The 19,101-nt window shown below is 40.5% G+C and overlaps 3 protein-coding genes and 1 pseudogene across 3 annotated transcripts; 2 read left to right on the plus strand and 2 right to left on the minus strand.

The window, feature by feature from the left end:
- The first annotated feature begins 3,724 nt into the window (after positions 1 to 3,724).
- On the plus strand, positions 3,725 to 7,166 carry LOC106303032 (annotated as a pseudogene).
- Positions 7,167 to 7,268: 102 nt separating this feature from the next.
- LOC106301639 (sec-independent protein translocase protein TATC, chloroplastic) lies at positions 7,269 to 8,802 on the minus strand. The gene is made up of 4 exons (XM_013738090.1): positions 8,462 to 8,802; positions 8,090 to 8,367; positions 7,706 to 7,996; positions 7,269 to 7,618 (listed from the first exon to the last, which is right to left on the minus strand). The coding sequence occupies exons 1-4, from the start codon at positions 8,721 to 8,723 to the stop codon at positions 7,409 to 7,411; spliced, it is 1,041 nt and encodes a 346-aa protein (XP_013593544.1). The 5' UTR covers positions 8,724 to 8,802; the 3' UTR covers positions 7,269 to 7,408.
- A 164-nt stretch (positions 8,803 to 8,966) lies between these two features.
- On the plus strand, positions 8,967 to 11,865 carry LOC106306125 (origin of replication complex subunit 4). The gene is made up of 16 exons (XM_013742602.1): positions 8,967 to 9,107; positions 9,204 to 9,294; positions 9,380 to 9,436; positions 9,527 to 9,574; positions 9,685 to 9,735; positions 9,838 to 9,881; positions 9,963 to 10,026; positions 10,170 to 10,256; positions 10,400 to 10,491; positions 10,573 to 10,654; positions 10,774 to 10,859; positions 10,946 to 11,055; positions 11,166 to 11,258; positions 11,343 to 11,407; positions 11,477 to 11,620; positions 11,701 to 11,865. The coding sequence occupies exons 1-16, from the start codon at positions 8,998 to 9,000 to the stop codon at positions 11,728 to 11,730; spliced, it is 1,254 nt and encodes a 417-aa protein (XP_013598056.1). The 5' UTR covers positions 8,967 to 8,997; the 3' UTR covers positions 11,731 to 11,865.
- A 38-nt stretch (positions 11,866 to 11,903) lies between these two features.
- Positions 11,904 to 18,294, minus strand: LOC106306124 (ATP-dependent RNA helicase DHX36). Its single transcript, XM_013742601.1, has 19 exons — positions 17,924 to 18,294; positions 17,538 to 17,692; positions 17,352 to 17,439; positions 16,992 to 17,237; positions 16,790 to 16,885; positions 16,484 to 16,672; positions 16,225 to 16,384; positions 16,008 to 16,138; positions 15,727 to 15,894; positions 15,370 to 15,642; positions 14,952 to 15,146; positions 14,479 to 14,682; positions 14,250 to 14,319; positions 14,014 to 14,162; positions 13,528 to 13,833; positions 13,388 to 13,447; positions 13,146 to 13,298; positions 12,933 to 13,043; positions 11,904 to 12,831 (listed from the first exon to the last, which is right to left on the minus strand). Exons 1-19 carry the CDS (start codon positions 18,113 to 18,115, stop codon positions 12,370 to 12,372), a joined length of 3,408 nt encoding a protein of 1,135 aa, XP_013598055.1. The 5' UTR covers positions 18,116 to 18,294; the 3' UTR covers positions 11,904 to 12,369.
- Positions 18,295 to 19,101: the final 807 nt, after the last annotated feature.

A 19,101-nucleotide genomic window follows, 5' to 3' on the forward strand; every position in this document is an offset into this window, starting at 1 on the left:
ATGGTCCCTTGTGTACTGAGTCATGAATATACACACTTGAGTTGTCACATCCTTTACGCCAATCTTTTTGACAAACTCGAGTGGTACGCCACTCCCAAAACCCTTTCCTCCTTTTAAGCTTTCATTGTTTGATGAGTGAGGCCTTTTTCGGAAAGTCTTACATGTGCATAATGTTGAGAGTATCGGGAACGACAATGCTTGATCTTCATTCTTGCGAGATTAGGCACTCTATTGTCTAGCTATAGGTGGGGGTGAATATTGTGATTATGATTTGGAAGCATGAAAAGTTCGAAGGAAAAGAATAGACTCTTTGTGTTTAAATGGATAATCTTATTGGAATTAGTAGATAAACATCTAGCTCGAGTTTATGAAAAGTCTTGGCCCCCGAAAAAAAAAATAATAATAAAAAAAAGAAAAAAATATATATATATATATAAAAAGAAGAAAAAAAAAAGAGAAAAAGGAGCTAGCAAAGTTGTTAGGAGCTTAGATTGTTTTGAGGTTGAGGAAAATCCTTTATAGATTTCAAAGAAAAAGAGTTTTATGTGCAAAGTGTTCTAGGGTTCTTTTGGTGAGAGATGTGAGTTGGGAAGTGATTGTGTAACTTGAATATTTGGGAAAAGGGTAGAACAATGGAGATTGAGCATTGTATGCATGAGTTGGTCCCTTTCTTAGATATATTATGTGCAATGTCAAAGCTACTTGTTTCGAGAGTAAACCACCTTAAAGATCATATATCTTGAACCTCTTGACTCACTTGAATAAAATATGTGCAATGTCAAGGCTACTTGTTTCGAGAGTAAACTACCTTAAAGATCATATATCTTGAACTTCTTGACTCACTTGAATAAAAAAACATTCCCTTACCCAATCAAATGATTTGGACCAATTGACCATTTGCAAGAATTCACCTGATGTTTTATGCTTAATGAACGTGAGAGTTGGTTGATTTGAATGTGTGGATGCTTGATGATGAGTGTAAGGGCAAAAGGAGTTGAGATAGGTCTAGAGAAGCTAGAGTGTAATGAGAGAGTGTGCTTTTGTTGGGTTAGATGTTGAATTAAGTGCTAGTGGTGTTTCTTTTGGCTATGAGCTCTCACTTTCAACCCTCTCTGCCTATGAGTTCTAGAAAGTTCACTTGTGGACAAGTAAAAGAACAAGTTTGGGGGAGTTGATATCTTGCATATTTCCATTTTGTTATCCATTCACCCATGTGTATTTTGATCATATAGACTAGGATTTAGCCATGTTTAGGTTATTTTGCTTACATGAGTCTTTATCAGGTATTGGAGTACCACGTGGAGTTCTTGGAGACAATTGGGTGCATTTGGAGCTAAAAAGAGGTGATAAAGGTGATCATTGGACGAACAGTTCATGGGAGCGACCGCACCGGAGCGACCGCACCGGAGCGACACCGTGAAGTCGCTGTGACACCCCTTCAGAGCGACTTGACCAGAGCGACACCCCGATGTCGTTCGCGTAGAAACAACGAAAACGCGCCCGGAGCGACCAGTCGCAGCGACCCCTCCGGGTCGCTCCCGAAGCCTGGAGCGACCATACCACAGCGATGCGGAGAAGTCGCTCGCGTCTTCATCCCCCGGGAGCGACCTTACCACAGCGACGCGGAGAAGTCGCTCGCGTCTTCATCCCCCGGGAGCGACCTTACCACAGCGACGCGGAGAAGTCGCTCGCGTCTTCATCCCCCGGGAGCGACCTTACCACAGCGACGCGGAGAAGTCGCTCGCGTCTTCATCCCCCGGGAGCGACCATACCACAGCGATGCGGAGAAGTCGCTCGCGTCTTCATCCCCCGGGAGCGACCTTACCACAGCGACGCGGAGAAGTCGCTCGCGTCTTCATCCCTTGGAGCGACCAGTCGCTCCCGAAGAAATGACCCGGGAGCGACTTCTCGCAGCGACTACTGGAGGTTGCTCCCGACCTATTGTTTACCCGAATTCATTTCTACTCAAGGGCTTTTTGGTCATTTCATTATGCACGTTTTACACTTTCTAAACCTATGTTTAAGAATCCTTTGTAAGCCATTTTTCCAGGCAGTTGATCTGGATCTTAAGAAAAACAACCAAAAAACCTCTTGGAAAGTTCATCTCTTTGGATTCAATCGATTTTCTGTTATTGCAATCCTGTTGTTTTCATATCGATTCTATGTATTCATCTACATGATTAATCTGAAATCCAATATGGGTTTAAGAGGAATCATGGAGATTAGTGAGCCACCTTTTGAATTCATGGGTTAGGGAGATTAAGGGTGATTAGGTTAGAACTAAGATGTTTTAGTGTAGATCATTTTTAATCCTTGCTAGTAGAGTATTCATAATGCTTCTTCTGAGTTAGCTACTCAAAAGTTGACCTTTAAGCATTTCCCACCCAAAAGGTGTTTGATGAAATGCCTGAGACAACTCTTCTAAGCTTTTAGCATATTTTACCGAAGACATTTGTTGCTAGAAGTGCTAAGATAGCCTTTAGACTTGCTAGTAATGATTGCTTTCATATTGTTCAACCAAAGACATTTGTTGTTTGAAATGTGTTAGTAAATGAACATTCATCTAGACATAGAGTCTGTTTAGAATTGTGTCTAAGCTTAAAGTTGATAGTTTGATTGTTCGTTTTGCCATCCTTAGTCCGAAACTTGATCACCCGTGGTCTAATTCCTATGTCCATGAGTTCTCTTTTCCCTTAGTTAAGAAAGTCGTTTTATTTATCGTTTTTATTATTCTGCAACTGCATTAGCATTAATCGTTAGTTTAGAAAACCTTTTTAATCATCGGTTGCACTTAGATTAAGCAAGTACTTGCACTCTCATTGCTTGAAATCCCTTAGAATTGGTTCGACAATCTTTTATAATATATCATTTGTTTTAGGAGCCTTGAAAACTCGTAACATTAGGCTCACTGGTGTATACGTGATGCACGCACTGCTCGTAAAGGGGGAGTTGCCAAATACCATGAAAAAATGTTGAGAGAGTTCTCGAAGAGACCAGATGTTGGCCGGAACAAAAGGATGGAGGCATAGAAAAATAATGATGTAGAAAGGTACCGGGAGATGTTGCTGGAACAGCAAACAAATATACCTGGTGATGCTGCTGAAAGATATACTGTTCTCTCTTCCAAACGGAAGATTATCTCCATAAACTTGGAGGTAAGATTACTGCCACAAAGAATCAACAGGAAGTGGAGGAGGCAGCGAATGCTGCAGCAATTGCCGCGAGATTGCAGGCACACATATTGCTTCTATACTTTACCTTTAATTTTCCTTTACTCTATATAAATTTCAGCTTAAATGTTGACTTTGCATATCTTAGAGAGTAGAATTCTTCTTTTTCAAAGTTATTGTTGATGGTAGCTTACCTTTTCTCGTTCTTGATGCAGGGCCTTTCAGAAGAAGAGGTCAGGGCGGCAGCTGCTTGTGCTCGGGAAGAAGTTATGATCAGAAATAGATTTGTGGAAATGAATGCGCCAAAAGATAATTCATCTGTTAACAAGTAAGTCATTACACAGACCAAACAAATTTGGATGGGGGAAATAGCAAAGTAATAGTTGTTTCTCATAACTTATCAGCCAGTGCAGCTTACTGCTGAAAATGTATGTGCTGATCTGTAAAATACCTACGCTCAGACTGTACACAACGCACAATTAGGAATCTCCTTGGATGCTGCCTTTAGCGTTTCCCTTACCCGTTTTGTTATGCCTTACTCTGGGTATTATACTCTGGCTCATGCTGTCGATGCTCAATTACCAGCTGGTATCTCTTTCATACAGGCTCTGTGTCGTTGTATTGTGAATTCTTTTCTTTGTTGTGCCACATTTTACTGGTTTCTAAGGTGTTGTGCTCTGTGCCTTTCAGGTTGGACTGCAATGGATGCTCTCCTTGTATAATAACAAATTAAATGGGATCTTGGCTGATGGGATGGGTCTGGGAAAAACTGTGCAGGTTAATTATGCTCTCAGCAGGGATTCCTGGATTTACTGTACTTGCAGTAAAGCATTATATGCTTCTGTTGGCACTATATACTGACTTTTTTTGGTTTTCGCTGTGTAGGTTATGGCACTGATTGCTTACCTTATGGAGTTCGAGGGGAATTATGGACCACATCTCATCATCGTTCCCAATACTGTTCTGGTGAACTGGAAGGTTTGTGATCTGTGTTAGAGTCTCTTATAATTTTCACAGAAACCATGCACGAATGGTTTATTCGAGACCCCGAGTCTATAAACTCATAATTCCTCAACTCACTTTCCCAACAACCCACAAGTCTCTTTTATCCATTATTTATGCTTAACTTTAACTCTAGCCTGTTAGCTGTGCTGACATGACCATTTCCAGTTGATGAACTCGTCTGTTTTCCTTAAGAGTACTTGCCAGCTCTTGCTATCTTTTGTCGACTTCTATCTGATAATTCTATACACGATTAAGGTTTTTCTTTTTCTTCTGCAGAGTGAACTCCATACTTGGATGCCATCTGTTTCATGCATATATTATGTTGGTACAAAGGATCAATGTTCAAAGTTGTTCTCTCAGGTAAATCTTTGAAAAGGCTACATTTGCTCCAGATTTTGATTGAACATCTGATAAGAACAACTTATCTCTTTTGTATAAACTCTCAAAAACAAAGGAAAAGAACAATTTTTAAAAATTGAATGAAACAAAGTTCCCAGAGACGTTAAAGGACTCTCTCTCCCTACTACAACTTGGATCAACCAATTGATAAAGACAACAAACGACTCTCTCTACTTTTATAGACTCTACGGACCTCGTGAATGCCCACAAACGACAAGCACACCCACGACAGGCCATGTGCAGCAACATCCATCTACATGATAACGACCTTTATTCCTTTCTCTTTATTATTCCCTAGCCAGCTGTCCTTCTCATCACTTCTCTTTTGCTTGGCCTCTACGCCTGTAGTGAAAGAGGATCGGGGGCCGTTCTGCTTCGTACGTATCATGATCTTTCTAAGGATTTTCTCGTAAGGTCATGTGGAAAACTTTGGATTCTGGATAGAATTCTTATAAAGCTACAGAGGACAGGCCATCGTGTATTACTCTTCAGTAAAATGACTAAACTCCTTGATATCTTGGAAGAGAATTTGCAATGGAGGAGGCTTGTATACCGAAGAATAGATGGGACTACCAGCCTAGAAGATCCGGAATCAGCTATTGTGGACTTCAACGATCCTGATACTGATTGGTTTATTTTCCTGCTTAGTATACGTGCAGCTGGAAGGGGTCTCAACCTTGAGACTGCTGACACAGTTGTGATATATGATCCGGATCCAAACCCCAAGAATGAGGAACAAGCAGTTGCCAGAGCCCATCGTTTTGGGCAGACGAAGGAAGTAGAAGTGATTTTGGCTCTTTGTCTCGAAAAGACTGGTAGGCACCTGATTTTGTCTTGCATGCCTATCTTCTTCTTTTTCGTTTGTGTAATGTTTCTTTCTTTAATAATGTTGAACAGGAAGATGGAGAAATAGGAGCCTCTGGGGATTCTCACAAAGATCTCCAACGATCCTATGACCGTGATGAAGGGGGAGGAGAACAGGTTCTGCAACCTACAATAAAACGGAAACGGAGTATTCGTATGAGACCCCGTCAAACAGCAGAAGGAACAGACGGTAGTGATATGCCTGCAGCTCAGCAATTGCAAGTGGATCGTAGCTATCGATCAAAACTGACAACAGTTGGTGACTCACATGGTTCAAGACAAGATCAGAGTGATTCATCCTCGAGGCTTAGGAGTTTACCTGCAAAGAAGGTAGCTAACACTTCCAAGCTGCATGCGTCATCACCTAGATTGAATGCCACACTGGAGGACAACGCTGAAGCTTCTAGAGAAACATGGGATGAAACTAGTCCTATTGGCCCTTCAAGTACAGGTGGAAGAATGTCCCACATCATACAGAAACGGGTATGTTCGGTGAAGTGGAATATATTTCATTGCATTCTCTTACATTGACGATGCGTCGGTAAACTTATTTTGTTTGGTTGGTCTGAACTTGCCCGGTGCTTGACTGTGCAGTGCAAAACCGTCATTAGCAAACTCAATCGACAAGGAGGGTCAGCAGATTGTGCCGATGCTGACAAATATGTGGAAGAGAATTCAGAATGGTTATGCAGCTGGAGGTGTGAATAATCTTCGTAGTTGTGAATAATCTTCTCGAACTACGAGAGATAGATCAGCGAGTGGAAAGGCTCGAGTACGTGGGAGTAATGGAACTCGCATCTGACCTGCAGTATATGCTAAGGGGAGCAATGCAATTCTATGGATTCTCGCACGAGGTTTAGATCTTGCATCTCAAATTTGTGTGGTTAGTATATAAAGTCAAATGGGTTTAATAAAAGGTGAAAAAAAATCTTTTGCAGGTGAGATCTGAAGCAAGGAAGGTTCACAACCTCTTCTTTGATCTACTGAAAATGTCTTTCCCAGACACGGAAGCAAGAAACGCTCTTTCCTTCTCTGGTCCAACGCCAAGTTTGGTGTCTACATCTTCCCCAAGGGGAGCAGGTATTAGTCAGGGTAAGAGGCCAAAGCCGGTAGATGAGGGGGAACCGGATCATGATGACAATGCGGTAGATGCCAGAAGAAGACATGCAAAGCATCACAGGCATAGTGAGGTGGTTACTTCAAGTGATAGCGAGGAAGAGAAAAGAGGAAGAAGACGGGGTAAATACCACCGGCACAGCAGAGGTTCAGCGTCGTCCAGAGACTCGGAGGATGGGGGCAAGAGTAGAAAGAGAAAGCAACACAAAAGGGGAGAGTCTTCAAGTGAGGATGATGGAGCAATGCGAAGGAGAAGGCATCATAAACATGACAGAGAGTCAGCATCCGAAACTGATGGAATGTTGTCAGATGAGAAAAAAGAGCACAACAAAGACAAGTGAAGGCGGGGACTAGCACTAGAAAGTTCCTTTGTTTAAATTCACTCAATCATTTGAACCGAGTGTTGTGCAAGCATTAGCACAAAGACTCTTTAATATTGTTGTGATTTACTTGTTGCACTTGTCTCCGTTGTTTATGTCTAATCTGACATCAGTCCGATTAAAGGCCTGAGAACAATCCTAAATGACTCTGGACGCATTGACCATGTTGTTTTTCAGCTCTCGAGTGTGTTATTATACTGTGGTTTATAATGAAATTGTTGTCACTAGTCGATACATTTTGTAGGTACCTCCATGTTAATGGTTTGGTATCAATTTTTTAAATATAATGTTCATGGGCTGTAGCAGATGAGTTACATAGCCACATTGAGATATCTATGTTCTCTTTTTTTGGTTACTAAATTTGTATATTCAAAATTATGTTTCAGATAAACACTTTAAGATACCAAACTGTGGTTTCTTGCACGGAGGGTGATATACTCTACAAGAAAGATACACACGATTTTATTTTGTTCCTCAGCGACCTGTGAGCTTGACCATCCATGCACCACCCAAGTAGAGCCCCAGAAGCGGTGTAGCTAGGAGCATCTGAGTGACAGGGTCTGTCGAGGGCGTGACCACAGCTGCTACAACCACCGCACCCACCACTACATATTTCCATATTGAAAGCATTTGATCTCCCGACACCACCCCTACTTGTCCCAGGAGTAACTGAATTACCGGAACCTGTAAACGAACAAGAAGCCATATGGCAGGTGAAATAGTATATTATTATAACATAACCGGAACATTTATATTCTCATTGCTACATACCTGGAAAGACAAGCCGGTGCTGAACATAAGCACTAGCACAAACTCAAAGTACTGGTCGATAGACCAGAGAGATTCAACCACCCCTTCGGCGTAGTTGACAAAGAAATTCAAGGCAGCAGGGGTTAAAACCCAGTAGGAGAAGGCAAGTCCAGCATAGAAGAGCAAGGAGGAACCAAACACAATTGGCCCCAGAAACCTTCTCTCAGCTCGTGTCAGACCAGGAAGTACAAAAGCTATAATCTCATACAGTATCACCGGACTCCCTAGTAGAAGCCCACAGTAACCCGAGACCTGCACCACAACAAACATGAAAAAAAAAAAAGTAATCTTTTTGCTCTTTTGAGTATATGATCATTTAGCTTATTAGTCCAAGCGGGCTCTGACCTTTAAAGTTGTGAAGAAAAACTCGCCTGGAGCTAGCTGAAGAAACCGTACACCCTGTGTTTTGACGGGAGCTTCAAGAAACACGATTAGATCTTTGGAGTAGGCGAAGCATCCCGCGATTGCAGCTCCCACAGCTAAAACAGAGACGAATATTCTCTCCCGGAGCTCCTCCAGATGATCAAAGATAGTCATCTCTTTGTCATCAGGGAGCTCATCTTTGGCAGGATACAGAAACTCATAGATCGAACTCGCTTTATCTTCTTGCTCAAAGGACGCATCTGCAACACAAATGTTTACTAATATATCAACTCTGGAAGCTTAAAAGAGTAAACTTTCGAGACAAACATACAAAGAAACCGGAGTTCAACATGCCTGGTCTTTCTTCTAAAGCAGAGCCAACGCCGGGAATGGTTTCCGTCGATGAATCGCCGGAATTTTCTCCCAGAGCTGATAATCGAATCACCGGACCTAAGACTTTCCTAGAGCGTCGCGTCACACCGTATCGGAGTCCACCTTCCTTCCACGAATTGCAGAAACTCACAGTGTACGGAGGCTTCCTAGGCGAATCCAAACTGAGATTGGTGAGCCGGAAATGGTGGATTAGAGCAGCAGAGCTCGTGCTTGTGCTGCCCATAGCTTCTCTATGTCTTCTCCACTCCAAACCTCTCGTTTGCTTGCTTGCTTGCAAGAAAGAGCCTCCCGCCTCAGAGAGAACGACTGGCTCTCAGAGAGTTTACATCGTCTCATGTATATTCAAAACGACATCGTTTCGAAAAAGCAAAGGCCCATATATCCAGAAACGACATTTAGAGAGCAAAAGCCCATCACGGCCCATAAACCTCAGTTAAATCACTGGTTACGATGGTTCACTGAGGGCTGAGTCATTTTTTCCCGCCAACTATTTTCCGATGGGCAAAGAGAATCCGGCGGAGAAAGCCCTAAATCTGATTCGCGGGCGACTCTGCGATCCTACTTTCGTCTTCAGACCACTCTCCGGTCCTCCAGACAGCAACTACAGGTTTTAATTGCTTTGTCTTCTGTCTGAAAATGCCGTAAATTAGTTTCATTTTGATGAACCCTAAATAAAAAATCGTCTTTTTTTTTTTTTTCATAGCAAGTTGAAGTTCATTGTATCAACCTCTATCACGGAGGGATGCAACAATTCAATCTTGCTTCTGGGCCCTCGTGGCTCTGGAAAAGCTGCTGTATTGATCATCCAACCTTGTTTCTTTATACTCTTTCTCTCTCCTTTCGTAGCGTTTGATTTTAGTTTTTTTAAATGATTTTCAGGTCTTGGATCTTGTTGTTGGCGATTTAATGGAAGAGTATCCAGATTCAGTAACACTAGTATGTGTGATTTTGTGCATAAAGCCATTTACATTGGGAATTATCATATATTCATCTTGTAATAACTATCACCTTCTGTTGTTGATGCAGATCAGATTGAATGGACTCCTGCACAGTGAGGATAATTGTGCATTTAAGGTCTGGTAGCTTGAGAGAGCTAGCGATCTCAATCTCTTAGTTAATTTTGTATCTATGTTCATCATTTCCGAGGGGTGGATATTCACTGGCTTCTATTTATTTTATTTCAGGAAATTGCCAGACAGTTGTGTATGGAACACCACCTGCTCTTCTCCAAAATGGTATATGGCGGCATCCTTTTCACTTTTCATCAAATGTTCGTTATGCTTTTAGTTGTTTAACTAATGTGGCAGTTGTCTTGACTCTTTCTTTTTTTTTTTCAGGCATCATTCGATGAGAATTCACAATTCATAATAGCCATGCTGCGGTGAGTTTAGTTACCTTGGCACAGAGAGCATTTTGGCTGTGTTGATATTCAATTCAGACGAACTGATTGAGTTTTTTTCAGGGAATGTGGACTAGCACATAAGACAATCATCTTTGTGCTTGATGAATTTGACATGTTTGCACAGGCAAGTGTCTCGTTTTCTCTATTATAAAATAACATTTTAGCTAGAAGCCATCCTAAGGTTGGGAGGTAGTGCAGAACCTTTGATAAGCTAAGGAAATGGACGTTGGCCATTTCTGTGAACTCACTTATATTTGGTTTATATAGGGAAAGCAACGGTTGCTGTACAGTTTGCTGGATGCTATGCAATCTGTAACATCCCAAGCTGTTGTCGTCGGTATTAGTTCTCGCCTGGTATGAACATTCAGGCATAGAGATATGCATGCTTTGGGTGTAGATTATTTCTAGTTAATTTATTTTCCTAGAACTATATGATTCTTATGTTTGAGGAAAGTACTCTGGCTCAGAATCTTATAATATGCAATCTCTCACCACAGGACGCTGACCAACTCCTTGAGAAAAGGGTGAGATCTCGCTTTTCACACAGGAAAATCTTGTTTCTTCCTCCTTCTAGGGAAGAAATTGACAGGTAATGGACAGCTTATCTTCTGTAATATGTAGAAAACATTTTTCCAAAGAACTTGTTTTACTAATAGGATTATCTTTCCAGTTTATTGGAACACCTGCTTTCTCTACCAGCAGACTCTAGCTTCCCCAGTGGATATGTTACTCAGTTCAATGAAAAGATTAAGGTTCTAACCCTCACTCCCAATCAATACTGTGTCATGCGTATCTTTTATATGATGTCAATTCTTGTTCTGAAGAACTGATAGTTTCCAATTAACATTTTTTTTAATTGCGTAATGTGCAGAATATAACATCAGATACGAGATTTAAAGACATGCTGAAGACTTTTCTAAATGCCAATTCTACTGTCAACAGTTTGCTGAAGTTTATGTAAGTTCTTCATTTCCAAGAGTGAGCTACTTTCTTGTTTAGTTAAATGTCATTTTCTCTTTGTTGAGGCTATCTTTTGATGTTAGATTCCGCGCTGTTTCTTCAATGAATTTGGAATCTGGCCTCCTCTCTCTTGAGAACTTCAAAACAGCACTTTCAAGTATGCTAAGGCAACCAAAATTGGAAGCCGTTAGAGGTATAAAAGGAATTTAGATTCACTCGACTTGCGAGAAATATGTTTTTTGCTTATTCATTTTCCTTGGAGAGATAGTTAAATGAATTAGCACCACTATCTTTGTTGAGCAGATTGTTCCATACTGGAGCTTTATCTTTTGGTATGCATGAGGAGGTTAGAAGTGAAAGAGCAAAGCTCATACAACTTCATCAGCGTGATGAAAGGTAATCTGTTAATTGAATTTGGTTTAAGAAATGATGAAAGTTGCGCCACAATGAAAAATAACTTGGGATTCTATGTGTTTACAGAGTATAAGACGATACACGATTCTTTTCAGACCTCAGACTTTTACGCACAAAATGTCTGCCTACGTGTAAGTGTATAACTCTCATAAGATGTCAAGGTTTGAATATGGGGGTGATTAAAATTACTGGCATGACAGGCATTTGAGCACCTGAGAGAGCGAGAAGTTATATGCTACGCAGAGAATAGAGGACAGTCTCAGGCAGGTGAGTACCGTCCCATGAAGCTTTTAATATCAGCCTCTGAGCTTCATCAAGGAATGAGATCTCATGCCTGTTGCCCCGTAAGTCTCCATTTTCCTAGCTTTTATTTTTGTCAGCCGACTTCACTTGGTGATATCTTTTTCTTTTTCTGCTGGAACAGGCCATTCTTCTCAAGTTATTGGACCATTGATCTCTCTGTGTTTTCCTGTCCCTTATGAATAAGGACAGTTCTTTAATGACCATGTATGTGTATGTTTATTCATGGTGAAGCTACTCTGTTTAGAACCAGTCTTCAGTTTTGCCTATGCTGTGCGTTTTCTCCACCTGTCAGTTATATCTATATGTCTAGATGGAGAGAGTATGTTAACTTAAGACTCACTTGCTCAATATCCGATTACAAGCTCCAACACAAACAACGGTCTTCTTACAACCTACAAGATTTACAAGTGGGCAATTACAACGGTCTTCTTCATCTACAACACTTAACCTCATCTTATAAAGTCTCCACCCCATCTTAGAATTACACCATATGCTAAAATTGCAACAGTCAACAGAGGCATCTCAATGCTCACATTAATTCACCACATCCAAATCAATTCTCTTATATGTGTGCTTGCACCACGGAGTTTACTCTCCAGCCCCACCCTTTCTGTGCCATATTATGAGAATTTATCTCCCTTCAACCCCATCTGGTCGCATGCCACAAATGTTCCGAGATAATCCTTTTTCTTCCCACTTTTACTTCCAGGTTCGCCCAGGAAATATTTGGACTCCATAAAATCGCCGCCTTCTTGTTGTCTTCTAGGTGATTGAACTCAGCAAAAGGCAATCAGAGGTGATCCTTCTTGCTTCTCTTCAGCAGGTTTGACATATGATTCACGTGCTTGTGGCTTTCCTTAGCCCCACCCATCAGCCATCGTATAGCTTCAGCTGCAGCATCCTTCTCAGCACTCTTCTTGTTGCTGCAAGGCTGTCCCATGATCTGCGTCCCGTTAAACTCTACTGTGGATTGGAACTTGCTGTTCTTCAACTGCTTTGTCTTATACATCGGTGCTGCATGACCCGCCCTTGTGAGCATTGTTTGGAGCTGACTCTTCGAATTGTCACCCCCCGGCCCACTTTCGGTCCTTGAAACCAGTGTCGGTTGTGTTGACACCGCCGACGTTCCTAAAGGCTTAAGTGCTTGCCGACCAAACACAAAGCTTCCCTCACATCTATCCTCAGAGACCAATAACCGTATAACCGATAAGAGGTCACGGTGTGCTTGCATGTCCATTTTAGGATTAAGTAACTGAAAAGTTATTGAAAAAATATTCATAAACACAGTTGAAAAACCTGATAGAATAAACACAACAACAGAGCTGACTAGTTTTGAGATATTATGAAACTCACTTTGCTCTGTATCAGCTCGTCCAGCTCTTTCTTCAAGGTTTGGTACATCTCCGCAACAGCAGGTTTCATGAAAAAATCCAAGTATCCTCCCAACATTTTCAGGTGGCCATCCTACCAAAAACAAGAGGTTGGCAATAAAAATTTATGTCAGTCTTGTCTGTCAACAAAGAAACACAAGTACAAGCAAAAAAAACGATAGACAGAGAAGCTCACAAAGTCTCCTCTGGAAACGCTACCGCCAAAGAGGATAAGCACAGAGTCAGATACAGCTGTTGAATCCCTCACGAATATAGAGTTCACTTTAATCTTCTCGTTGAAAACCAACCACGGATATGGTATTTTTGTTTCCCGAGCATTTACAGAATTCTATAGAAAAAGAAGTGTAATAATAAATTTCCAACCAAACAGTAGTGTAAGATAATTTTCTTATTAATTTTGATTGGATGGAAGCATACTGAATAAAGAAGAACTTGGCCATCCTCCATAGTCTTCAGGGAAAATGATCTCTCATTATGCTGCATGTGTCATTCGTATATATAAATGCTCAATAAAGTAGAGTGCTGAATAGAAGAGTGAGAAAAGGAGAAGTACTAACCACAACCGAGCAGATTCCTGGATACAATCCATAACAAATAACTGCTCGGGTAAGATTCTCATCATTCCCTCCTGACTTGCAGGTCGCTGGAGTTCCATCTATTAATCCGGTATCCTTGAGTAATGAGAAGAACTCTTTCCGGAGAGAATCAATAGCTCTCATCGACTGTATTGAGAGAAAGTTTTTCCAGCAGTAATCATAAACCCCAGCCTCTTCCTCAGCTCTTTTATACCTCTCATATGCCCGAACAAGTGCAAGATGATCACTGTGATCACGTGAAAACTGAGACTTGGCGGCTTCTGCGAGCTGTGAGAGGTAAAAACAAACACATTTTTCAGGGGACAGGGAGATTTCACAACACGTCGTACCAATCTGATTTGAAGACGAGATGTCTTTGGGTAAAACAAGAGACCAATTAATGGTACAGAGTGCTAGATAACTAGTTGAGCTGCATTTGATTATTTACATCATGGGAGAAGGACTTACATCTTTCTTGTCCAGAGGTGTTAGGAAAGGATCTCTCACACTCAGGCCAGCCGCAACAGTCAATATGGGATCAAGGCAACCTAGAATGGCTCCTAGTATGAGCATTTTTCCAAGCTTTGGCTCCATGGGAAGCTTCGCCAAATAACGACCTGCAGCAAATTTCAGCCACATGAGATAAACTTAAGTCCTGCTACTCAAAAGTGCTATGATTCAGATGAAAGCATTTTACTTCTTACCTAGAGCTGTGAGCTGTTCATTCTCATCCAATGCCCCTATTATCTTCAGATATCCAATGGCCTTTTGAACCTGCGGGCAAAGTTGAAGAAACCATACATGAAGCAAGATAAATTAGACTGAAGATACTACTATTTCGTTGACTGCTATAAGGTTGGTTTAAAGCAAACACCTTAACATGAGTAAATTTCTAAATAAGAAATACAACCATGGAATAAACAAAAAGTGTACCGCTAATAATTCAGGAGATTGCAGTGCCCTTGATAAGAACTCAGATATAGTTCCAAAATTTAAGCTTTTGATTTGCAGACACAGTGACTGTAAAGGCGTTCTCAGAATTTCAGGCAACTGATATTCTGCAAAAGCATCATATAAGCACTTTGGGTACAGATGGTAACACTGGCCAGGTTGAACACGACCAGCTCTTCCTCTTCTCTGCAATCACAAAAAAAGCATGAGAATTAACACTAAATGTAAGCCCAAAAGATTGTTGGTAATGGATACTTATACTCAGTTCTAATTGTCCAGTGTATTTGAAATGCAACTGCGCTTATAACACAAACAGATAACATCTAGTAACTGGTATATCTACCGTACCACTAATACATGTCCATGTGTCCAATGTTCACTCTTGTCCTCTTATTAACTGTCAAGACTATTATTTGATCCTCAGAAGCTATCAACCCTGAAAAAAGTAGCAATACCTGCTGAGCTGAAACCTTGGAAATCCAAGAAGGAAGCAAACAGGGGGTGTTGTTTAATGCATCATAGGAGGTCTCTTTTGCCTTTCCACAGTCGATAACAAAAGCAACATCATTGATCGTGATGCTCGTTTCTGCGATATTAGTGGCCAGAACTATCTTTCTCACTCCACTTGCAGGTTCTTCAAATATTAACCTCTGCATCAATTCAAATGAAGTAAACAGTAACTGATAAGCATGATTTCACCCGTACAAACGTTCCGGTTGCAAAGGAAAGAGAAAATGATAACAGCTCTGCTTTTTTAAACAATCTTTATAAAATGCAGACTACAATTAACACGGATCAACTACAATACTGATATTCTAGTAATACTAGCATAAGATGCAAGTAGTCATCAGGAGAGAAAGTTATAATCATCACCTGCTCAAAGCTTGCCATAGAACCATGGCAAGCAAGCAACATAACCCGGTTTGGATTGCCAAAGATTGGATGAATCTGGAGTTTATCTTTCAGAGAGCTGATATCATCCCATCCAGTCATAAAAACTAAAATACCACCAGGCCTCTCATTCTCACATAAATGGCAAAGGAGAGATTCTATGAGATTAAAACCAATACAATCAGGATTCCAACAAGATAAAGACTCTCGAGTCTCAGGGCTAAACTCCTTGAAATCAGCCGCTCTCAGTGCATCCTGTTTACATATAAGGGAAAAAAATAAATGAGGACCAAAAACGTACAACAAAACAAAAGTAGACCGATATTCTATTTCTAATACCTCCACAACAGACGCAATTTGGCTCTTCCTTTTTCTTGGGATCTGTTTGTTCATCTTCCACAATCTTTCTTGACCATAGTCATCAATTTGATTGTACGGAGTCAATCTGTACCTGAACATCTCCAGAATATCCTCTAAGAAATAACTACGAACTGGATACGTAAAGCCCTATAGTGAGTAAGAAAATAAAAGTAAAACATATTAGATCACTGGGGCTAAAGCCGCTAAACTGAGCAAAGATCAATCATCCCATAAAGATCAAATAGTTATTTCCTACTTACTGGAATGTGAATTACACCTGCCCCACCAAAGTATGACGAGAAAAGCTCAGCATCTAAAGTTGCACTCATCAGAATCAGCTTAAGCTCTGGGCGGCGTGGTAGGAGATCTTTAAGAATGATTAGCAAGAAATCTAAAACACAAAAATAATATAGTAAGAAATCGCATTCCACTTAAGCTCAAAAAACGAGGTGTTCCATGACAAGAAAAGTTATATACCTTCATTCATTCCACGCTCATGAATTTCATCCACAATAACATGAGTAACTCCTCTTAAACTTCGATCTACCAACAACCTTCTCAACAAAATGCCTGTGGTGCAAAACAGTAGCCGTGTATCTCTTCCTCTAACACCTTCCAATCTAACTTTATATCCAACCTTCACAAAATTACGGGGAAGAAAACAAGAAAGAGAACTTAACAGAGTGAGGAATTCCAAATATAAGGCTCCAAGCCAACTAGATATAGGAAAACTCACGGATTCACCCAACGGCTCTCCTCTCTCGCAAGCAACCCTCTCCGAAACAGACATAGCAGATATTTTTCTTGGTTGAGTACAGATGATATTGCATAAAGCTCCACGGTTTGCTTCAATCTCTGATTCTAAAATAAACTGTGGAATCTGTGTGGTCTTGCCACAACCTGTTTCTCCAGAGACAACAATAACCTGACATACCAAAAATGATGTGAATTATCGAAACAAATACAAAACCAACAAGACTGTAAAGTTAATATTCAATTTTCGATTTGATACAGATGTCACACGATTCTCTGCTTTGCATACCTGGTTTTGTGATATCGCTGACAGTACCACATCCCGCTGCTTATATGCAGGGAGACATCTGCGACATTCCAGCATTCTTTGACCTTCAACCGATTTCTAATCAATGAAAGAGAATATAAAACTCAACACAACGAAAATAAATAGTGGGATAGCTAGTTAAAATTAAGGACCTAACATAAATAGGTAGGTGACAATGCCTAACCTCCCAATAGTCTTGTCGTTCACGCAGCTGTAAGCTCCTCTGCCAAAGAATTTTGTCGAGCGCAGTCTTGCTGGCAGCCGGGAGCTCAGGTTGCTCAAGAAGCCCTTCATCGGTAGCCATACTGCTTGTGCTACTAGTTCTTGAGAAGGAATTCACAGGGATACCATCCGTCCTCTTTGATTTTTTACTGAGGTGTTCTTTGAGGTAAGCATCAACTCTTTTAACAATGTCCGTATGCACACTCACCTATCAATTTTGTTTTTTTTTTTTTTTTAACTTTTCTAAGAAACCATAAGAAAAGACAAGCCTATTGTATAATTCCAAGAGACGATGAGTCAAGAGGAGAGTAGATATTATTACCTCCCTCAGAGGTCTCTTGTCATCTAGATCAAACCTATAGTTGGGGAGTGGGATCTTACTGAACACAACAACCTTAGCATATGCATGACTGCCAAAAAAAAAGAAGAAGATTTTCTTGTGAGAAACAACCACCGGCTAGAACCTAAACCAGGCATAGAGTGTGATTGATTGATACGGATGGTTTACCTATACAATCCAAGACTTGTAGCGAGTGCAGCAAGTTTATCAAAATCCCTTCGATCTTTCTTCTCCCTGGAAATAACTTCTTGCTTTACAGAATCGCGCAAAAGCATAGACAAGTTCCTTCTCCATTCATCCAAGTTGGCACAATGAAATGCAACCTGCAAACGCATATCACTGACTCGGTGAGTAAGTAATTAACAAGACTTCACAGTAGGAAAGGAAGCGACTTGCGCAATAGGTGTTCAACTCAAACTGGATTCCAAGAACATGCGACTCAAAAACTAAATAATTCACCATTGCATGAGCATCAGTAAGCTTATAAAAAATCGAATTTTGAGGTCAACCCGTTGCATAGGTATTGAAGAGAAGGCGAGAAAGAGAGAAGTTACCGGCTCGGGGAGTTGAGCAACCTCGGAAACGCTGTCATCGTAGGCCGATACAAGGCGAGTAGGCAAGAATGGTGGCTTTTGCGATTGCGTGTGGGAGAGAGGAAGAGGATGAAAGGCGTAATCTGGAGGGGTGGAGCGAAGCCTTTGGTGAGGCGGAACGTAGAGGGAAGGATGAGGGAGACGATCCTTCATCGGAGATACCAAAGCAAAGGAGCAAAGCCGTTCGTCTCAGAAACCGAAAGTATTCTTTATGCGAGAGATCTCCGGCGAAAGGATTAAACTTTACTTACTGGACTCGCCGTGGCGACAACTAATCAACTTTACCAAAATACCCCTCTCAACTCCCTATATTTTTGGCAAGTCAAATCCCCTGAGGAAAGATAAGATTGATTTAGGATGTTTTCAAGTTTCCTTATTACGATCTCTTTATGTTGGGACCAAAATTAAACAAATCGGTAGGTATAACCAGGTCCGGCCCATTGAAAATCTTCCAAAACTAACTGAAGTTAACCGAGAGTTTCACGTGATTTGTATTAAAATGACAAATTCACCGTTATTGAAACATGAATTTTAAAAATTCATTTAAAATCCACTGTTATTGAATTTGACATTTCTTAAAGTACTCTGAAATCCACTGTTATTGAAAATATTTTAAGTTGTGGAGTTTTAAAGTTTTCAGGTGATTTTAGGGTGTTTGGGTAGGATTTGTTAGTTAAAAAAATTAAAACCTAAATCCCATAGTTTTAGGTGATATTCTAGAGTAGTTTAACAAAAATCACTTAAATCTCTGCAACTTATTGAAATCATCTAAAATCCCATTAAAAATCAAATCACATCAAATGTTAAATTGAAAACATCCCCCTTAGTTTTATTTTGGTTAGAATTCAAGCTACTTTGGTTCCTTTAGTTTATTTGGTTAGTTTGATTAAAAATATAAGTAGGATTGATATGGTTTTGTTAAACTAAACCAATTGTTGGTATCAATAACCTATAGCTGGATTTTTAAAATATGTCAAATTGAATCAACACTTATAACCGAACTTAGGGCTTGACAGGTGTAACTGTAGTGGTTGCGGGATAGTTGCGATTTTAACCGTTATTAAGAGATTGTACGACTGATACATTGGTTAGAAATTAGTGCGTTTGTGAGATATTTATAACTGGTTAACTACCAAATG

The sequence above is a fragment of the Brassica oleracea genome, chromosome C7 (genome assembly GCF_000695525.1).
Source record: "Brassica oleracea var. oleracea cultivar TO1000 chromosome C7, BOL, whole genome shotgun sequence".
NCBI lineage: Eukaryota > Viridiplantae > Streptophyta > Magnoliopsida > Brassicales > Brassicaceae > Brassica > Brassica oleracea.

What these genes read in the sequence shown, in the direction of transcription:
- LOC106301639 (XM_013738090.1), bottom strand. Translation starts at nt 8,723, where the DNA reads ATGGGCAGCACAAGCACGAGCTCTGCTGCTCTAATCCACCATTTCCGG. An exon ending in TTTTCTTCACAACTTTAAAG is followed by an intron (nt 7,997 to 8,089) that starts GTCAGAGCCCGC and finishes GTTGTGGTGCAG; the next exon opens with GTCTCGGGTTACTGTGGGCT. An exon ending in GCACCGGCTTGTCTTTCCAG is followed by an intron (nt 7,619 to 7,705) that starts GTATGTAGCAAT and finishes GTTCGTTTACAG; the next exon opens with GTTCCGGTAATTCAGTTACT.
- LOC106306125 (XM_013742602.1), top strand. Translation starts at nt 8,998, where the DNA reads ATGGGCAAAGAGAATCCGGCGGAGAAAGCCCTAAATCTGATTCGCGGG. An exon ending in GTGGCTCTGGAAAAGCTGCT is followed by an intron (nt 9,295 to 9,379) that starts GTATTGATCATC and finishes AATGATTTTCAG; the next exon opens with GTCTTGGATCTTGTTGTTGG. An exon ending in AGTTCAATGAAAAGATTAAG is followed by an intron (nt 10,655 to 10,773) that starts GTTCTAACCCTC and finishes CGTAATGTGCAG; the next exon opens with AATATAACATCAGATACGAG.
- LOC106306124 (XM_013742601.1), bottom strand. Translation starts at nt 18,115, where the DNA reads ATGAAGGATCGTCTCCCTCATCCTTCCCTCTACGTTCCGCCTCACCAA. An exon ending in ACAAGTCTTGGATTGTATAG is followed by an intron (nt 17,440 to 17,537) that starts GTAAACCATCCG and finishes TTTTTTTGGCAG; the next exon opens with TCATGCATATGCTAAGGTTG. An exon ending in AAATTGCGTCTGTTGTGGAG is followed by an intron (nt 15,643 to 15,726) that starts GTATTAGAAATA and finishes ATATGTAAACAG; the next exon opens with GATGCACTGAGAGCGGCTGA.